At 31.5% G+C, this 17,622-nt stretch overlaps 1 protein-coding gene across 1 annotated transcript; it reads right to left on the bottom strand.

Moving 5' to 3' along the window:
* Positions 1 to 1,449: 1,449 nt before the first annotated feature.
* On the bottom strand, positions 1,450 to 12,910 carry LOC127707575 (eukaryotic translation initiation factor 3 subunit D-like). The gene is made up of 14 exons (XM_052212172.1): positions 12,743 to 12,910; positions 11,013 to 11,058; positions 10,370 to 10,509; positions 9,433 to 9,521; positions 8,752 to 8,818; positions 8,366 to 8,487; positions 7,291 to 7,423; positions 6,583 to 6,861; positions 5,794 to 5,876; positions 5,045 to 5,174; positions 4,294 to 4,436; positions 3,503 to 3,695; positions 3,052 to 3,183; positions 1,450 to 1,632 (listed from the first exon to the last, which is right to left on the bottom strand). Exons 1-13 carry the CDS (start codon positions 12,863 to 12,865, stop codon positions 3,055 to 3,057), a joined length of 1,677 nt encoding a protein of 558 aa, XP_052068132.1. The 5' UTR covers positions 12,866 to 12,910; the 3' UTR covers positions 1,450 to 1,632; positions 3,052 to 3,054.
* Between the last annotated feature and the right edge of the window lie 4,712 nt (positions 12,911 to 17,622).

Raw genomic sequence — 17,622 nt, 5'->3', positions numbered from 1 at the left:
CCCCAAACTCAAACCCAGCTTTCCCTTTGTGATATGGAACCTTGTAGTACAATTTCAGAAAGATCCATACACTTACACACAAGTTATTGTCATGAAACTAGAAAAATGCTTGTTTTTTGCCCCTTTTTTGGCCCCTAATTCCTAAAATTTGGAGGCAATTACCCCCAAAATCAATCCCAGCATTCCTTTAGTGATATGGAACCTTGTGGTACAATGTCAGAGAGATCCATACACTAACACACAAGTTATGTCTGGAAGTTACAAAAATGCTTATTTTTGGCCCCTAATTCCTTTACTGTTATTACCATAACCCCCAAAATCAATCTCAACCTTCCTTTTGTGGTATTGAACCTTGTGGTAAAATTTCATAAAGATCCATTCACTTAAACTAAAGTTAGAGTGCGAAAACCAATGTGTCTTCGGACGACGCCGGACGACGACGCCAACGTCATACCAATATACGACCACAAAAATTTTTTTGCGGTCGTATAAAAATAACCCTGGTAGTTTAATCAAATATCCCTTTGATTTAAGACTACCATTTCCACAACTTTTTTGTCTTTCAAAGGAAGCTTTGGAAACTTTAACCAAGTTCCTGCTCTATGTAAATTAATCTCATTCATATAGAAAGTAAACATTCTCTATTAAGCTCACCTATGAAAAGTGAACATCTATCCCAATCTTCCAAATAAACTCATCATAGATGTACGACAGTTAGTTATGAATAGTTTGGTTTGACAAGTTTCATTATATTTTTTCATATAATTCTTTTGAAATTTATTTCTGTACGTTTAAGCTGATATTCAAATTTCTATGATTTTAGATTGAAAGAATATGTTTTCCTTAAACTTATTTCATAGCTTTACTACTTTTTTAATTAATTTCAAAAAATATTTCAATTAATCTAGAAGTATTATTTTTAAACAAGATGTGTGGTAGAAGTAAATATGATACTAACCTAACAACACAAAAATTGAAGAAATCTAGTCTCTTTTTCTGATTTCTTGTGTACAGGATTGAATAAATTATAATTCTTATGTGCTTTTTTAGATGATTGTCAAGTAATTTTAACATTACTTTTGGTACTTAGCACCTGTATCTCGTGAGTTTTTCGTAACTTCTTACAACTTTCCAGTATGCACTTGATATGTTCTGTTTTTTTTTAATGTCAAAATTGCTGGTAACCAAACATTACCAGTTTAACTCTCATGGAAACAAGTACTGTAAATTCAGAAATTATTGTGTGCATTTATTATTGCAATGGTTAAACAGTCGACATAAATGCTAGTTTAATTATTGCGATTTCAGGAAATGCAGCATATAAATAATGTCATCAAAATTTATAATGCAAGGTTTTATTTTTTTACAGCTATCTCTTAGAAATGTTTGCAATAATAAAAGCATTGCAGACATTTCTGAATTTACAGTAACTAAAGCTTATAATTCTGATTCTTTCAAGTGATCTTTATTTATCTAAAAAGATCTATAAATGGTCTTCATTTCATCTCAATGTACATAAAATATAATTCTTGAACAAATTATTTCATAAATCATTAATAATTTAGCACTTCAGTCAATCTGTCCACCTTCATCTCCATTTTCAGTAATTTAAAATCTATGTTTTCTTGTGACCTGAAAAATAGAATAAATAAAAATGTCTAGTACTAAAAAAACATTTAAAAACAAAATTCTAATACCATTCAAGATTTATGTTCCTCCTCCAGTCTCCCCATAACATCAAATTGATATATTGTAATGAAGGTAAATAATGACTATGATGTAGATTCTTCAGATAGTAAAGCTATGGCATAGTATTGGCAGCACAAGCATATTAAGAGGATTATGTTGCCATAATTTCAATGAGACTCACTTTTTAAGAAATACACGGTGATGTATGGAGTAACAACATTAAATAAAACAACACATAAAAAATATTTGGAGAAGGATTACTGAAATTGAAAATGAATCTAACTAATGAAACATAATCTTGTTTGTTATCTACTACTGGTTAATCAAATTTCATTACATAGTCCTAAGAAAGGTTTTTGTTGACAGGTCAGTTTTCTAGTTTGATATTCAAATGAGTACTCATAGTGTACAACAAGGAAACATTTAACATTTTTTATATGTTCAAACATTTATGTTTACATACTAAGAGGTAAGTCCAATTTCCCCTAAATTTATTTCGCACATGGACCATTTTTTCTAAAAGTCATTCAATCTTTACTAAAAGTTACTGAATCATAGATTCATATATTTACTATTAGGATTTAACAACATTTTTGCATATTTCTAACATGTGACCAAATTATAAATGCCTAAAGATGATTCAAAACAGCAATTATTAAAGAATTTGGGAAAATTCGAGTAATCTTCCAAAAAATGTATAAGGACATTCTTAACCATAAACTGTTGACACAGAGATATATCTCGCCTGTCTGCATAAAATTCAGAAAAAGACAATCTGATGGAAAGCAACATTGCTAATAAATTCAAAGCTGCTGGAACATGCACTAGTGGGCAGGCCTTGAAATGGTTGACAAACTTAGATGTACAGACAGTAATGTACCTTAATAGAAAATATAGTTGTCTATTGTAAGTAGTTCCTATCAAACTAACTTAAGCAGAAAACATTAAAAATTGGTAATTACTTGAGTCACTGGACCATGACCTAAGGGTGCCCAGTGCAGGGTCATGAAATAGTCATCAAACTGATAGTAATGCAACTTTATAGAAAATATCATTGATCTATCACAAGTAGTTCCTATCAAACTAACTTAAGCAAAAAAAATTAACAATTATTGCTGCTGACAATGTTGAAGGAAAAGCAACTTCTATGTCTCGCAGACGAGACAAAAACCAAAATTACAATGGAAGTTTTTCTGTATATTGTTGTTCAGATTCAAATTGATTCATATTGGTTTACAATGTCTTTCCATGCAAAATTTTACAAAAACGTGAAAATTTGCAAAATTGTCAATAAAAAATGATAATGTGCAAATACTGTTTTCTTTCTTTTAAAATGTCATTCAATAATACATAGGTGCCTACATTTTATTTATCTTTGTCATCACCACTATCATCATCATCACTATCATCGTCATCATCATCGTCGTCGTCATCATCGTTATCTTCATCTGATTCAAATGTATCATCAGGAATATCATAAATTCTAATGACAGGCTACAAAATGCAATAAAACATTACATTAATATAAAGATTATTACAGTCAACATTTTAACCATCATAGAAGTTTTTAAATAAACTATAAAAAGAAACATATACATTTTTATCAAATAACTTTGTTATGTGACATTATAAAATGTGTTTGTATAATTTAATTCAAGAATTAGGTTGTAGAAAGTTTATGGAAGTTAGACATTGAACATTCTGCCTTCAAATTCATGATTTTCAGTTATTATTGTACACAATTGACAAGCCTAATATTATGCATATATGGTACTATGAAGGCAAATAAACCTCTACATATGCTACTTCTTACCTTGTTGGGATCTTTCATAATGAGATATTTGCCTTGTTTCAGTTTCATACATGTGTCTATGATGCATCTTAAAATACCCCAGGCATTGTCCATATTCAGATTTATCTGGTTAGCAAATTCTGTAGGTTTAAATTGTTGGGTTCCTAAGATTATATGTTTTGATGTATCTCTGATGCTCAACCGAGAAACATATCTGAAAATGAAAACATTTAATAATCATCAAATAATAATTCAGCAAAAATAGACCATAACAAAAACAGAATATAATTGAGCATTTTAACTGCAGTCTTGTATTAAAATAAATAAACAAGTCTCCATGAATTTAACATGACTTTTTCAGAGAGACTGAACTTTGAATCGGAGAAGGTTTGCTCTGGATAATAGACTTTCTTTTCCTTGGATACAAATGCTGGTAGCAAAATTGAATAGGGATGTATAGAATTGAACTGAAAAAGTACCTACCATTTTCTTGGCCATGTAACATTAACTTTTTGGATCTAATCCTCCTTCCACACAAATATTGGGTGGAAGAAGGATTTTATTTTTGCATCATTAATTTATATCCACAACTGTGGATTCATTATTATTTGTGGGAAAATAATTTAATCCACAGTATATAGAATGAGATAGGTCAGGATTGTATTTTTCATTATTTTTTGTTTGTTTTTTTTCATTAATACTAACATAGGCATATATTTAAAAATGTTAGATAAAATATAAATTTATAGAAAAATGAGAAGCCTTTGATGAAAATTACAAAAAAATGTTTAATGAATAAATGTGAAACAAACCCAAATTTAATTTGGTCAGATCCAGCTAACATTGAACACACTGTCCACTTTGCTAATTTACAGCTGTTATTTTTCAGCTCAGTAGCCAATACAGCACCACGTTGTGTGTCCAGTTTACTTCTCCAATCTACACCTCCACAATACTGTAAATGATATAATCAATAGAATAGTAGATCTTTGATGATGTGCAGTATTCATTGTCTATAAATATTTTCAAATCTAAAGGTTTAATGAAGTTACCTTTTTAAAAGGATAAGTCATTTCTAAACTTAAAATGTATAGCTTGACAAATTTTTTTATACCTAATTAAAATGCTTGCTCTGGTCTTTTGTATGTTTAGCCAAATAACATGATACAGCAGGATTTTTTTTAATTCAGCGACACAACCACATTAATTACTTTCAAGTTCAGGTAATCTGTGGAATATTTTTTTGGGGGTTAGGCGAAAGTTACATGAGGTGAAAAGATAATAAATTTTTTAATAATCACTTCTTAAAGGAAACTGAAAACATCTTTGTCTTTGAGTACTTGAGTGAGTGCTCCTCCCAGAAAATGAAAACACATTGGCAAGAACCTAAATCTTCACTAGAAACAAGAAAACTATGTATTAATTTCCAGGAAAATTTCATACACTAGTCTTCATTTTAAAAGAAATTATATTTAGTCCAAAAATGAACAAAATCTGAATCTTTTCTTGAGACTTGATTTTTCAATTGAATCCAGAAACAAAAATCTGTACCAAGAAACTTACCCGAGAGTCCCATTCATTTAGAGTTTTTATGTTGCAGAATTGTACTTCTCCTGATGTACCTGTCATTACAGCATCGTGTTCACATCGACATATCAACTCTATATCATTTCCTAATTTATAACATCTATACCTAAAAATGACAATAATATAAAATTTATACATGAAAATGTGTCAGTACATAAATGACTGATTGATTGGAACAAGTACAAGCCTTGAGAGGGACCAGTTTCAGGTATATTGGCCCTTAACTACAATGTATTTCAACATTTTTAGATAGCAGAATTTAAATATACAGAACCTATACTTCAAACAACATTTGATATATCAATGCTTTCCTTCTACAGGTCATATATCCATGGTACAGCAAAATGTTGAGATTTTACAAAATCTTGACTCTTGACATACAATTGCAGAAGTAAAAGGTACTCATATTAATTAATTGATTGTGGGTGGCAGCATTTTCTTAGAATTTTGTAGGAATTACATGCATCAGTGTCATGAAAATTTTATATTTTGGGTGATTCGGGTCTAAATAAAATCACCTCTCATTCATTTTATTCGGGAACAGCCCTAAATTTACCTTTTATACCAGTTGTAAAATGAACAAAAGTTTTTCCTAGTGAAGAAAACAAATTATCATGTTATTTATATGAAAATATCCAGATTTAAATAATTGTAAATTTCTGTACTGATTTTTTTTTCTGAATCATCCCTTCAGCAAGCTTAATTTTGTTTTAGAGTTAACCTACCTATAACCTACTGATGCTACATTTGCATCTTCATCAGTCTGTATAAATGGATTTGCATTCTCAAATTCATACTTCTCCTCTCCCTGTTAAACAGAATAAATACAAAAATTTATCCATTGACACGTAAAACAGTTAATAAGGACCAATTAAGTTAATATTTTTAACTTTTTATCTTTTGTCCTGGAGGGAAATATATGGAAATTTAAAATTAAATGAATAATTAGGAAACACAAAAATGTTTAGTAGTATGCTCTACATTGTGTTTCCTTATTTTCATTTTTTTTTCTTCAAATTTTTCATATTCTGGATGGACTGCCAGTTTAACATCCAGTGGCAAATATATGCATATTCAAATCGAGAACATGTTAATGTATTACGAATATGAACACTGTTTTGTGCTTAACAAATACACTTGAGTGAGATTTTTAACGTGCTACTTCACAAGGTAACAATTCGCAAGAAAGTCATGTCACAAGAACAGACACGTTATTCACTCTAACCTAATTTCTCTATGCTCTTCCTCCTTAATGCTGCATGCTTAGCTAAGAAGCAGCAAATACCAAATTAAGTCATGGTTTTGATCCGGCAGGGGTTACCCACAACTACCCCCAATAAAAGCAAGCACACTGCCACATTACCATAGTGGCGGGGTGTTATCCTTTTCTTATTCTAATCCTTATTCTTTTACAAAAAACTTATCATATTTTCCTTATGTTTTATAAAGGAATCATGCTACACATTTCATGATATCTAACATCTGTTTAATTGAAACTATTTCTAGACACATACCTGTTTTAAGACTTGTTGAGAAAAGTTATGATTGATAAAGGTAGCTTCTAATGCAAGGTTTCTTGGTGTATTTATACTATTGCCTTCATCTTGTGGGGGTTCAGTAGCAGTCTCACTAACAGATAATAAGTCAAATTCTGAGTCATCTCTTTTGTCAAAGAAGAGTTTCTTTCCTACTCTTTGTACTATAATATCCCAAGAATATGTAGATCTGGTACAACACATGAGGGTCGCCAGGATAGCATCTGTAGCAAATACATTACCCTTGGTCTTTGCCAACTGAAATTAGATTATTCAAATTTGTACCAGCTATATATCAATATTGTTTTTAATCGTAAATATTTTTCAAAAACAAAGCATATAGATGTTTTTTCTAATGAATATGATTATTGACTACTACTCTTTACTTTGTGTATAATTCTAATCTTAACAAAAGTATATTTATCAAATATTCTGATCTGATCCTGTAGACTCAGTTGAGTTACCTAATAACATAATTTATAAACTTGAGTTAAGTTTCAGGCAGTTCAAATTTTTTTTCCTTTTCAAACCACGGACGGATCCAAGATTTTTGAAAAGGGGGGGGGGGCTTAACTCCATAAAATGGATTATATACTGTGATCATAAGGGGGCATACCCCTATATGCCCCCTGGATCCGCCACTGCAAACAATTATTTGTTTCTAATTTTTCTACTGCTTTATATTACCTGTCTTATGATTGGATCATCAGTAGTAGTAACTTTATGGAAGATACGATCAATTCGTTTCAATTTTTTCTCATTCTTAGTTGTGACTCTATCGTAAACTTTGTCATAATATTCCATTTTACCACACTTAACCCTGTAAATATAAATTTTAATGGATTAGCCTTTAACAGGATAAGATAACTATTCTCACATTCACACAATAAAGGAAGTTTAGATAAACTTTTTTTTTACATTTAAATCAAAGGGACATAATTCAATTAAAATTGAAGTATATAGCACACATATTTATGTTTATATAAAAGAACAGAGTTCCAATGTCCCCTGCATTGCACATATTTTATCTATCCAAGGTTCAAGGGCAATAACTAAAAAAAACACTTTTTTTTTGTTCTTTAAAATAATTTATAAATATCTTAGAGAAATGAAGGCTTCAGAGCGAATGCAATGTCATTTCCTTATAATTAATATTTCCAAGGATCAACACTTATTTTCGAAAGTGTCAAAGCCATTGCTGATATAAACCTATGATATAAGTTTTAAATTTCTGGCAGGAATTGTAGACATGAGAGCACTAACAATGCAATTTTCCATATAATCAATATTTCCAAGGAGCACAACTCTTTCAAAAATAATAGATCGGCACTGATTTTTGAACTCTTCAAAGACATTGGTGTTATATACCAATGATATAAGTTTCATAAAAAATCTGGCAAGAACTGTTCATGTGAGAGCGCTAACAAGACTGGACAGACCGACGCATGGACGGAAGCATGGTATTTCTATGCCTCCCCCCTGCAACACGTTGCGCAGGGGACAATAACACATTTAAAAAAAAAAATAAGTCAAGTGCTGTGACGAGGAAAGAATGGTCTTTAAAAATTTACAGTAATTCTAAAATATCTTTCATGTTCTATATGAAGGATCATATGACTTTAATAAGTAAAACCTAAAAAAATTAATATATACCAAAACTCAGGTCAGTATTTCCATCAAATGCAGATAAGTTAGAATTAGAGGGAAGCATGGATATATAAAACAAAACGCACCTTTCAACTGAAAAAATCAAAATACTTACAGATCTTCAGGTTCTTCCAATGTCGGCAAACTAAGCTTGGTAAGACGTGGAAAGTCCATGTCTTCCACAACAGCCCAATCATCTTTAACTTGGACAGATGCATCTCTGTGTCTTATTGGAGCCTTAAAATAATAATACAAGTCTTGTCACTAAAGAAGAAGGGTTTGATAATGAGTCGGTCACAAGGTCAGTATTTAAAATAATGCAAAATCAATAATATTTGAATAAATACTGCACAACTTTTGACTTAAATCTTAATGTTATAATAAAATATTATACAAATCCCAAATTAATAATTTTATAAATATGGAAATCATTGTTTCTTGCTTCAATAGTTAAATTTATTTTTTCTTAATTAAACTAAAACATTTTTCCATTTTCAATACCTTTTGTCGATTTTCTTGTTGTTTACCAAACTGTTTCTGCCATTTCCTCAACAGACGCTGACGATCCCTGTAAAAGTATCATTATGTCATCACTCAGTTTTATATGAGCATTTAAACGAAAAAGTCAGATTTGTGTTGAGGAAAGAATATAAAAATTTACAGATATCCTAAAACACATCACAAACTGAAACAAAGCTGCTGGCAAAGTATCTTATTTTCCTTGAATTGCTTAAATAAAATCTATCATATCATCTGCTTGCATTGGTAAAGGTCAGATAAAATGTAGATCACAGGATACTTTAAAAGTGTAAATAGTATTTACTTCTTTGATTTTCCAGTAATATGTGCTGCTTACTCTCTCTTACATCTGTCAGTGTCTAGAACTTACGGTGAAATTGTTCTTCCATATATGCCTTGATACATATACATGTGTATCAATCAATATAATTTTCCCCAATCTAATCCATTCTGTCCCAAGAAGAATTTAATTTTATTACAAAGGAAGCATTTTAGATGACACATCGCAGATAGCCAAAAGAAGGATTTTAGATGACACATCAGTAGATAGTCACAGGAAGGATTTAAGATGACACATCGGTAGATAGTCACAGGAAGGATTTTAGATGAAACATCGGCAAATACCCCTGTACAGTGAGGCTGTACTGTAAGTTATATATGTACCTTTCTCTACTTTTCTGTGTTTTAGATAACACCTGCATGCTAGCTTGAGCTTGCTGTTGCCTTCTTTCTCTTTCCTTTCTTTGTTTATTCTAAAACATGAATTTTCAAGATATCAAACTTTGTGCAACATATTTTAGGTGCTATCACTGTATTTAAATAAACTGTGATAATAGAGTAAGTTTTTTATTTTTGATTACTTCAAAATTCAAGACGATCTGGTTTGTGACATGACATATGAGATATGTGTTTAAATTTCATAAGAATATCTATTTGTAAGATTTCATAAAAAAATAAATGGAGAATGAGTCCATGGGACACAGATGATGCCCCTGCTTGCATATAATGTTATAAAGGGGCATAACTCGAGAAAGGTAAAAGTGACATCACCCAAATTTGAACTTGATCTGTGTTTTGTGGTCATAAGCATTGTGTATAAGTTTCATAACATTTGGTAGAGGCAAACTAAAGTTAGAGAACGGAAACCAATTTCAGGACGCATGTACGGCAGACGGACAAGGGTAACACTTAATGCCCCCTCCAGTGACAGCAGGGGCATAAAAAAATGTCTGAAGATCTAATATTATCACCATGATGCTATAACAATGACAGTCCACTTATACCATGATACTGATGTTTCATAATAATTCCATCATTTTTAATTGGCAGACAAAAATCACATAGTATTATTAAGCTGTTGATGTCTTAAAAAACACAAATCCTGACTACACCAAACTGTACATGACAATGTTATAACAATGTGAGTAAAATTTAATAAAACAGACTGCAAAATTGTCATATATGACTGTTTTATATGGAGGGTTTTTGTTTCAGCAATTTTCTTTTAACCTCATGAGTAAAGCCAAATTTTGTACACTGCAAAACAAATCTGCTTCATGATTTGTTTAGAACCTTGTTTCAATATGCTTTCATACCATACCTGTTGATAAACTCTTCTTCCTCTCTGGTACACTGGTTTCTGAACCTTTGCTGTATCAACAAGCTGGAAACTGTTCTCGTCTTCTTCATGGTAGTAAGCATACTGGCTTCCTAAACCTCCAAATGCAGAACTGTATTTTCCTGTGCAATACAAACATTCAGAACTGTAGTTAGATATAACACAAATCTGGAGTGTCTTGGAATACTTTAAAAAAAGACACCATTACTAATGTATAGACAAATAGAATGCTTCGCTGAGCGCAGCTGGATACGACCGCAGAGGTCCAACCCTTAACAGTTGGGGCAAAAATGGACACAATATTCGCGCTTGATACAGGTCTGAATTTGGATTGTAATTAAATATTTGACACATAATAGGTTTCTGACAGAATAACTGTAGTCAAAGAACTTAGAATTGGTTATATTCAATTTTTTGCTTTTGTGCAATACACTGTGCCTGTGTGAATTGACACCACAAAAACTAATACATTGTTGACGCTGCCACCGGAAACTCCATAAAGTCTTGCTTTTTGACTCCGTCAAGGGGAGACAAAAATTGTGAAAATCTGATATATACATAAAAACAAATAAACGATAAATACAATCATATAAAACATAACCTATCTACTTAGATAAAGTTATACCTAAATATCTTTTGTCTTGATAGGTTGCTCCAGTCCAATCAGAAACCTTTAAAAAAAAAGGTTATGAGTTTATATAACAATTCATATTATTCCAACTTGACACAGCAATAGACATAAATGCTATTTAGTGACATTACAGAAATTTTTGTAACCCACCTCCTTCCTAAATTGAAGATGCTGGATTTTTTTCTGCTAATACGTTGCTATCAAACCCTAAAATCAAATATTTTTAGTTTTGAAAATTTTTAACTTTTAAGTCAGACAAATTGGTGGAATTGCAGATATATTTAGCACAATTTTGCTATACCTGATCTTTAAAAATCAATAGTACTAACAGTCTTTCAGGTAGATTCACTGCCCAGTTCTCTGAAAAATTCCAACTTTAATCTGACAGTTCAAAAACAGTAGGAACAAATCTTTTTTGAATTGTAAAATTCCACCTGTATTTCCTGTAAAAATTTGTTGTAACTCATTAACAATTTGATCAGCGCGCCTGAAATTAATTACCAGCACAACAAATAATCTTACACAATGATTTCTGTGTGAAATTATAATATATGGTCATGATCTATGTACCTTGTATGCTAAATATGTGATTAGAATATTTTAAAAATGCTTTGAGTGTTTCATATTAGCTTTGTATTTTTTAAATGTGCATTGCACGATTTGCTTCCTCTGTATAAGATTGTTTTCAAGAATTTATCAGAGTTCGCGAAAACTTATTTTGACCCGTCGGTCATGGGACCGACAAAGCATGATTATTTGTCAGTCCTACAAAATCTGTCAATTTTATCATGAAATAAAATTAATAACATATTTTATCGAAAAATAACTTTATTAATATTAGTTTTATTCTTCGCACCCACAGGCAAAATTAACAATGAAGGACCAGTTCAGGTCTTCTGATTGTTCTTATTTAAAGTCATCTTCACTATCCATTTCATCATCTGAATCACTTTCTCGGCTGTTACAGTATTTGTTTGCTCCATTGTAGGGTTCAATCTCTGATTGTTTGCCAGGGATGGCTCTATGAACAAATTTAGAAGGCCACATGTAGATCGCCGCTTTGGTTTGTTTATAATAAATCAGTAAACCAGTACCGGAAATTGGCAGCGGGTACATCTGATAACCGATGTAAACAGTTATTGGAAACAGTTGCGGTACATCTAATAACCAATGTAAAAAAGTTCGAAAATATGCACTACAACGGCCGTTTTGTCATCGGCACCGGCACTAGCCTTCAAAATACTGGTCCGAGCCTCATTTTTACCGACAGGACCGACCATTTTCGCGACCTCTGATTTATTTTGTCTGTTCAAGAGATCAATGTTTTAGAACATATGTTGGCATGTTTCTTTAATAATATCTTGCCTACTTTAAGTTGATTTTATCTAATGATGATATCAAAGGTGTATATCAGAAAATAACCATGATTACTAAAGAATTTTAAAAACAAAAGGACATTTTTCCACGAATAATTCATTGCCACGTTTCCCCACAAATTTTATAGATAACTTTACACTTTATTAAAACTTGATTCGTAAGCGAGTACAAAAATTTATCTCCCATGATACATCCGATTGAATTTCCCTGTATTCTGTAGGTGCTCTTGACACTGTATCATACATCATGTAATTTAAAGACCCTGATATGATTTCGAATCTTTGGTTTAGTCCTCCCCTCCCCCTTTTTAAAGTAACAATATGTTGACCGTTTATTCGACCGTCTACCTTTCCAAGTCGATCACCCTTAGAAAAAGGCTGATAAGGCATGTCCTTAAATTGATCAGGAATAGCACAAGGTCCCCATCCATTGGGGTTATCTTGAATTTGTGGGGGATTAAAATGTGCCATTTTCTACCGGCAAACGTGATCGTCTCTATAGCCTCGTTTTCAGAATAAGCCCGTGACCGAAAAGATTCGTTGAAAAGTAAACAACAATGGTCTACAACCAAGATCTATATTTGTCACCATTTTATTTATAATCGACCAGTAGGATTATTGATCTCTGTAGCTCAACCTGGGAATATCATACTTATATATTATGTCCCAGGCTCATCATATAAAATAACAAAGGTTTCAAGGTTTAACTTAATAAGCTGGGGCATCATAATTTGATAAAACATTAAATTTTATATGTTGACCCAGGTTTAAGTCAACATTTTTCGTGTGTGTGTGGCTGTTTTTTTACGACGTCCGATAAGCTTATTTGATAGGAGGCATAGGAAGGGGTACACAGTGGCTTAAATTGTGCAGTATTTCATGCTTTATCATACTTTTCAGTGGCATTTCCTGTGAAATTTTGACTTTGTTTCAGATTAACTTTTTCGAACCTCAAATTAGTGCTCTTTACATAACTGATAATTGTGATTATTGATATCAGATTCTCCTTTAATTATTTGGCTTTTCAAGTTTGGTGGAGATATTTTTAACTTTGTTGTAGCTTAATTTATTATTATGATTTGGCAAAGTCGTAATTTCCTTCTTATTTTGATTGTACTTGCTCTTTTAAAGTTTCTCTGTAGGGCCAAGTGAGTCATGTTCCGTCGTCGTCGTCCGTCCGTCCGTCCGTTTGTCCGTTCGTCGTTAGCGTTAGCGCTGGGAACAGTATATCTAACGTCAATATATATGTTCCTGGTTAGCGTCATCGTCAATTTACTTTTACAAAAATAAAAAAAAATAAACTACTTTGCCAAATTTAACCAAACTTGGCCAATTCATATTTGGGGTATCTATATTTTTTTAAATGTGTCCGATGACCCTGCTCGCCAACCAACATGTCCAACACCGGCAACATGGGTAAAAATAGAACATATGGATAAAATGCAAGTGTTGTCTATATTAACTTGAAAACAAATGAAGATCGGTAGACCGTGCACTTAAAATAGCAAAATTGATCAGCAAGACAAGAATTACAAATAATTCATATGGTCAAAATCGACTCCCTAATGGAGTTATTGTCCTTTAAAAACGATTTTTACCAGTTTTTGTGTTCTTGTCTAATATCTTAAATATTATAATATAGATAGTTAGAAACTTTAAAAAGCAATTCTGATCAGCAAGACAAGAATTAAAAATAATTCATATATCCAAAATCGAATCCCTAATGGAGTTATTGACCTTTAATGACGATGTTTATCATTTTTTTTTTGTGCTTTTGCCTACCGGGTATTATCTTGAAAACTTTGATATACAGATAGACACTTCAAACAGCTAAACAGATGAACAAGGCTAGATCTACAAATAAGTCAACATGGTCGAAATCATCAGCCGCGACTCCTTATAGGATTCGAGTTAATGCTCTTTAATGTAGCACAATACAAAAGCAACTAAATTTTATCAAAATTTCATTTTCAGCTGTTTTTGTTACTTCTTAATATTCCAAAACCACAGAAGAAAAATTTATTTACATATCTTGCACTGTTACTGAGTTTTGATGATAATTAGTTTTATAAACAAATACAAGTGTCTGACTGATACAAGATAAGAACAATCATGTGGGCAGTACTTTGTGGTTAATCAATAGAATCATTTGATAGCTTTATGACCACTGACCAGCAATAAAAATAACAGTTATGAAAGAGAGGTGGATAAGGGGTTAATGGAAAAATAAAGATAATGAATTCCAAATAAAAATACATTTCTATATTGGAGCTGCCAGGAGAAAAAAAAAAAAACAATAATTTGGAGATATAGAGGGAATCAAAATATAAATATACAGATATTAAACAAATGTAATTGTACAACAATTAATGTTTCTGATGTGTATACTAAAATTTCGTAAGGAGAATGTTTAGATATGAATTCTTTTTAAAAGAAAATACAAATTAAATATTTCATTTTCAAACTGCCAAAATGAAAAATATCTACTTTGTGTAAAACACCATTTTGTCATTGTATACAATTATAATTCTAGAAATCCCCACGAAGGATCCTCTAGACTTACCAACTGATCATTTTGAGTCCACATGCATAACTTACTTTTTGTAACAATGAAAAAAACTAAATATATTATTTTATGTACTAAATGAATAAAATCCATATTGAAAAAAGTAAATGCAATGTGTAATTAAACTTCTGATATCATTAATAGTAAAGGTTTATCATGGTGGGAGGAGTTTTGACCATATCAGTAGCAATTGACTTACAGCAAGGTCATTAATGATATAACATCTCCCGCCAGATCTGATTTTTGATGCATAGGGTGTGCATTTTCTTTATATATTTAGAATTGCTGAAATGGAATGCTTTCTTACTGGTCAAAACCTAATTGATTTATGATTAAAGGCCAATCCTGAAGTATCCCCATGGTACATGTGTAAATTATATTGAAGTTAATGGGGTACAAGTAGGAAAATCCTTATTTATTCAATTGTGACACATTCATTTTTGTCATGAAAATGTAGTTTTAAATGAATTTAGCTCCTAGATGGGTGCCTCTATATGCCTGATTTTCACACATGTTGTTCCTTGACCAGTTATCTTCAAAAGGATGTCTCATATTTCCAAAACATCAATAGAACAAATTTTATACCCAATTAAATTTAGTGATCTCTTATGAATTGAGGTTGCAAACTTCATTGAAGGTTTGTGAGAGAATGAAATACAATAGGAAAAATCTGAGACACACTTTTGGAGGTCAAACTGTGTTATACAAGAATCTATAAAATATTTTGGGATGCTATGAATAACAAAGAAGCTAATTTCATTCAAGTGTGGACATCACAATATAGCAACTAATTACATAATAATTAATTATGTAATTATTATGTCATAATGAAATTATCACCATTTGTAAGATTAATCTTACTCCTTTCTTTTGGTACCTCATTTATAAAATTTAAAGCTGGATGAACGAAATTACATCAGTTTCAAGTTGTCTGATTGGGGGTGAACAAATCTTTGTATTGTGCTACCTTAATGACGGTAAACTAGACAATGTTTGGAGTGGAACAGGTAAAAAAATCTGCATTAACCATAAATGTAACTCTATAGGAGGCGCGTACATTGCCCCCCTAAATCCACCTCTTGAAATTGTCCGTCGACTTCCTTCTTCTACTTCTACTACCATTACGCGACCACCATCAATAAACTGCATGGTTATTTTACCTCTGTTGGATGTGCATGTAAAAGTTTTATTGTAAAAAAAAGGAGATTTGTACTATACATTCTCCCTATTGGAGTTAATTCCCTTTAATGACGATTTTTACCATTTTTTGTTTGTTTTTGTCTATTATCTTGAAGAATTAAATATGCATAATAATGCGCACGAAGATTTATAGTGTTGAGGAGAGGTGCAAAATGAACAGCATATTTATCAATACTAATAAAAAATGTTTTATAACTTGAACAAAGCATAAATTTCAAACTATCAATTCAGAGCGAATTATCAAACAATATTACAAATGAATTAAGAAATGTCACAAAAGTTTTCACGTGAAATATTCTTTTCAAGAGGGCAACATATAGTCTTCAGCAATAGACAGGTGTCTGAACAATGTAGCTTGCTCAAAATTTAAAATTAATATCAGATAAAAATTTCATTCTGGAGAAGTTTCATACGATTACGTAATGTTGATTGGTCGAGCCATTCCAGAAGTTAAATTTTATTTCCGTATAAAATGCAACATCTTTGATGCATTGAAAAACAAATGAATGGCTTGATTTAACTTATAATTTTATCGTGCGATGTAGCATAAACATGTAACTATATGGATTGAGTGATTCTTTTTGTAATTCTATAGGGTTGTAAAAGCGTTGAACGTGTGCACATTTTTGGTTGACTTTACAAACTACGCCCCGACTCCCTCAGGAAAAAATTACTTTATGCCACGATGGGTTTGGCTATTCTTTTTATTGGGCATGTAGCTCTTGAAGTAATCAGTACGAAATGTATCTATACATCATTGTCTTTCAAATTATGGGAGTTAAACGTCAGTTCTCAGATAACAGAATTTAAGAAACGTTTGTTATAAATCATGTTAGTACTGAAGCATTGACAATTCAGCTGTTGATATCATCCCGTGGGATTCCTTTTGTGGGCGGGTCGAGCAGCTGAGACATTCAGTACTCCATCCTTTTCATATGTTGATTATTAAAAAAAAAACATACCTTATCATATAATTTCGAAGAAAAAAAAAGACCTATAGTATACTTCTCTATTTAGTGGAGAGTTAAAATAGATTTGGTAAAAATCTGATGCAATTACGACTGTGGTTTTAATCGTACCTTTGAAATACTAATCATGATCTGATTCAGTAGTTATCCTATCCAGCGGAACATCCCTACCACTCAGTTTATAGGAAGGTCAAGCCCCCACCCACCCCCGGATGAATAAATACTTGTATACAAAGTCTAAATTGAAAAGAAAATTGATCTCATTATCTCATTTGTATCCTTTTTATCGATATCTGAGACTATTGTAACACTGTTTTATAGTAGTCTCAGATATCGATATAATCCAAATAGATGTAAATTGGACACCTGAAGTTGTGTTCGTTTATCATTACACTAACAGAATAGAAGATTTAAGATGGAATGGCGGACCAGTTTGAAATAAATGCATATTAATTTTTTATTAAGATATCTTTTTTTAAACTAAATCGGATATC

This window comes from Mytilus californianus, unplaced genomic scaffold (genome assembly GCF_021869535.1).
Source record: "Mytilus californianus isolate M0D057914Y unplaced genomic scaffold, xbMytCali1.0.p SCAF_7, whole genome shotgun sequence".
Lineage (NCBI taxonomy): Eukaryota > Metazoa > Mollusca > Bivalvia > Mytilida > Mytilidae > Mytilus > Mytilus californianus.
Note: the sequence above shows the minus strand (reverse complement) of the source record. Positions and strands in the feature narration are given on the sequence as shown.

Coding starts and splice junctions, on each gene's coding strand:
- LOC127707575 (XM_052212172.1), bottom strand. CDS start 12,865: ATGGCACATTTTAATCCCCCACAAATTCAAGATAACCCCAATGGATGG. Junction 5,877..6,582: donor CTCAACAAGTCTTAAAACAG/GTATGTGTCTAG, acceptor TCTGTTTAACAG/GGAGAGGAGAAGTATGAATT. Junction 3,696..4,293: donor TCTGACCAAATTAAATTTGG/GTTTGTTTCACA, acceptor TTTCATTTTCAG/ATATGTTTCTCGGTTGAGCA.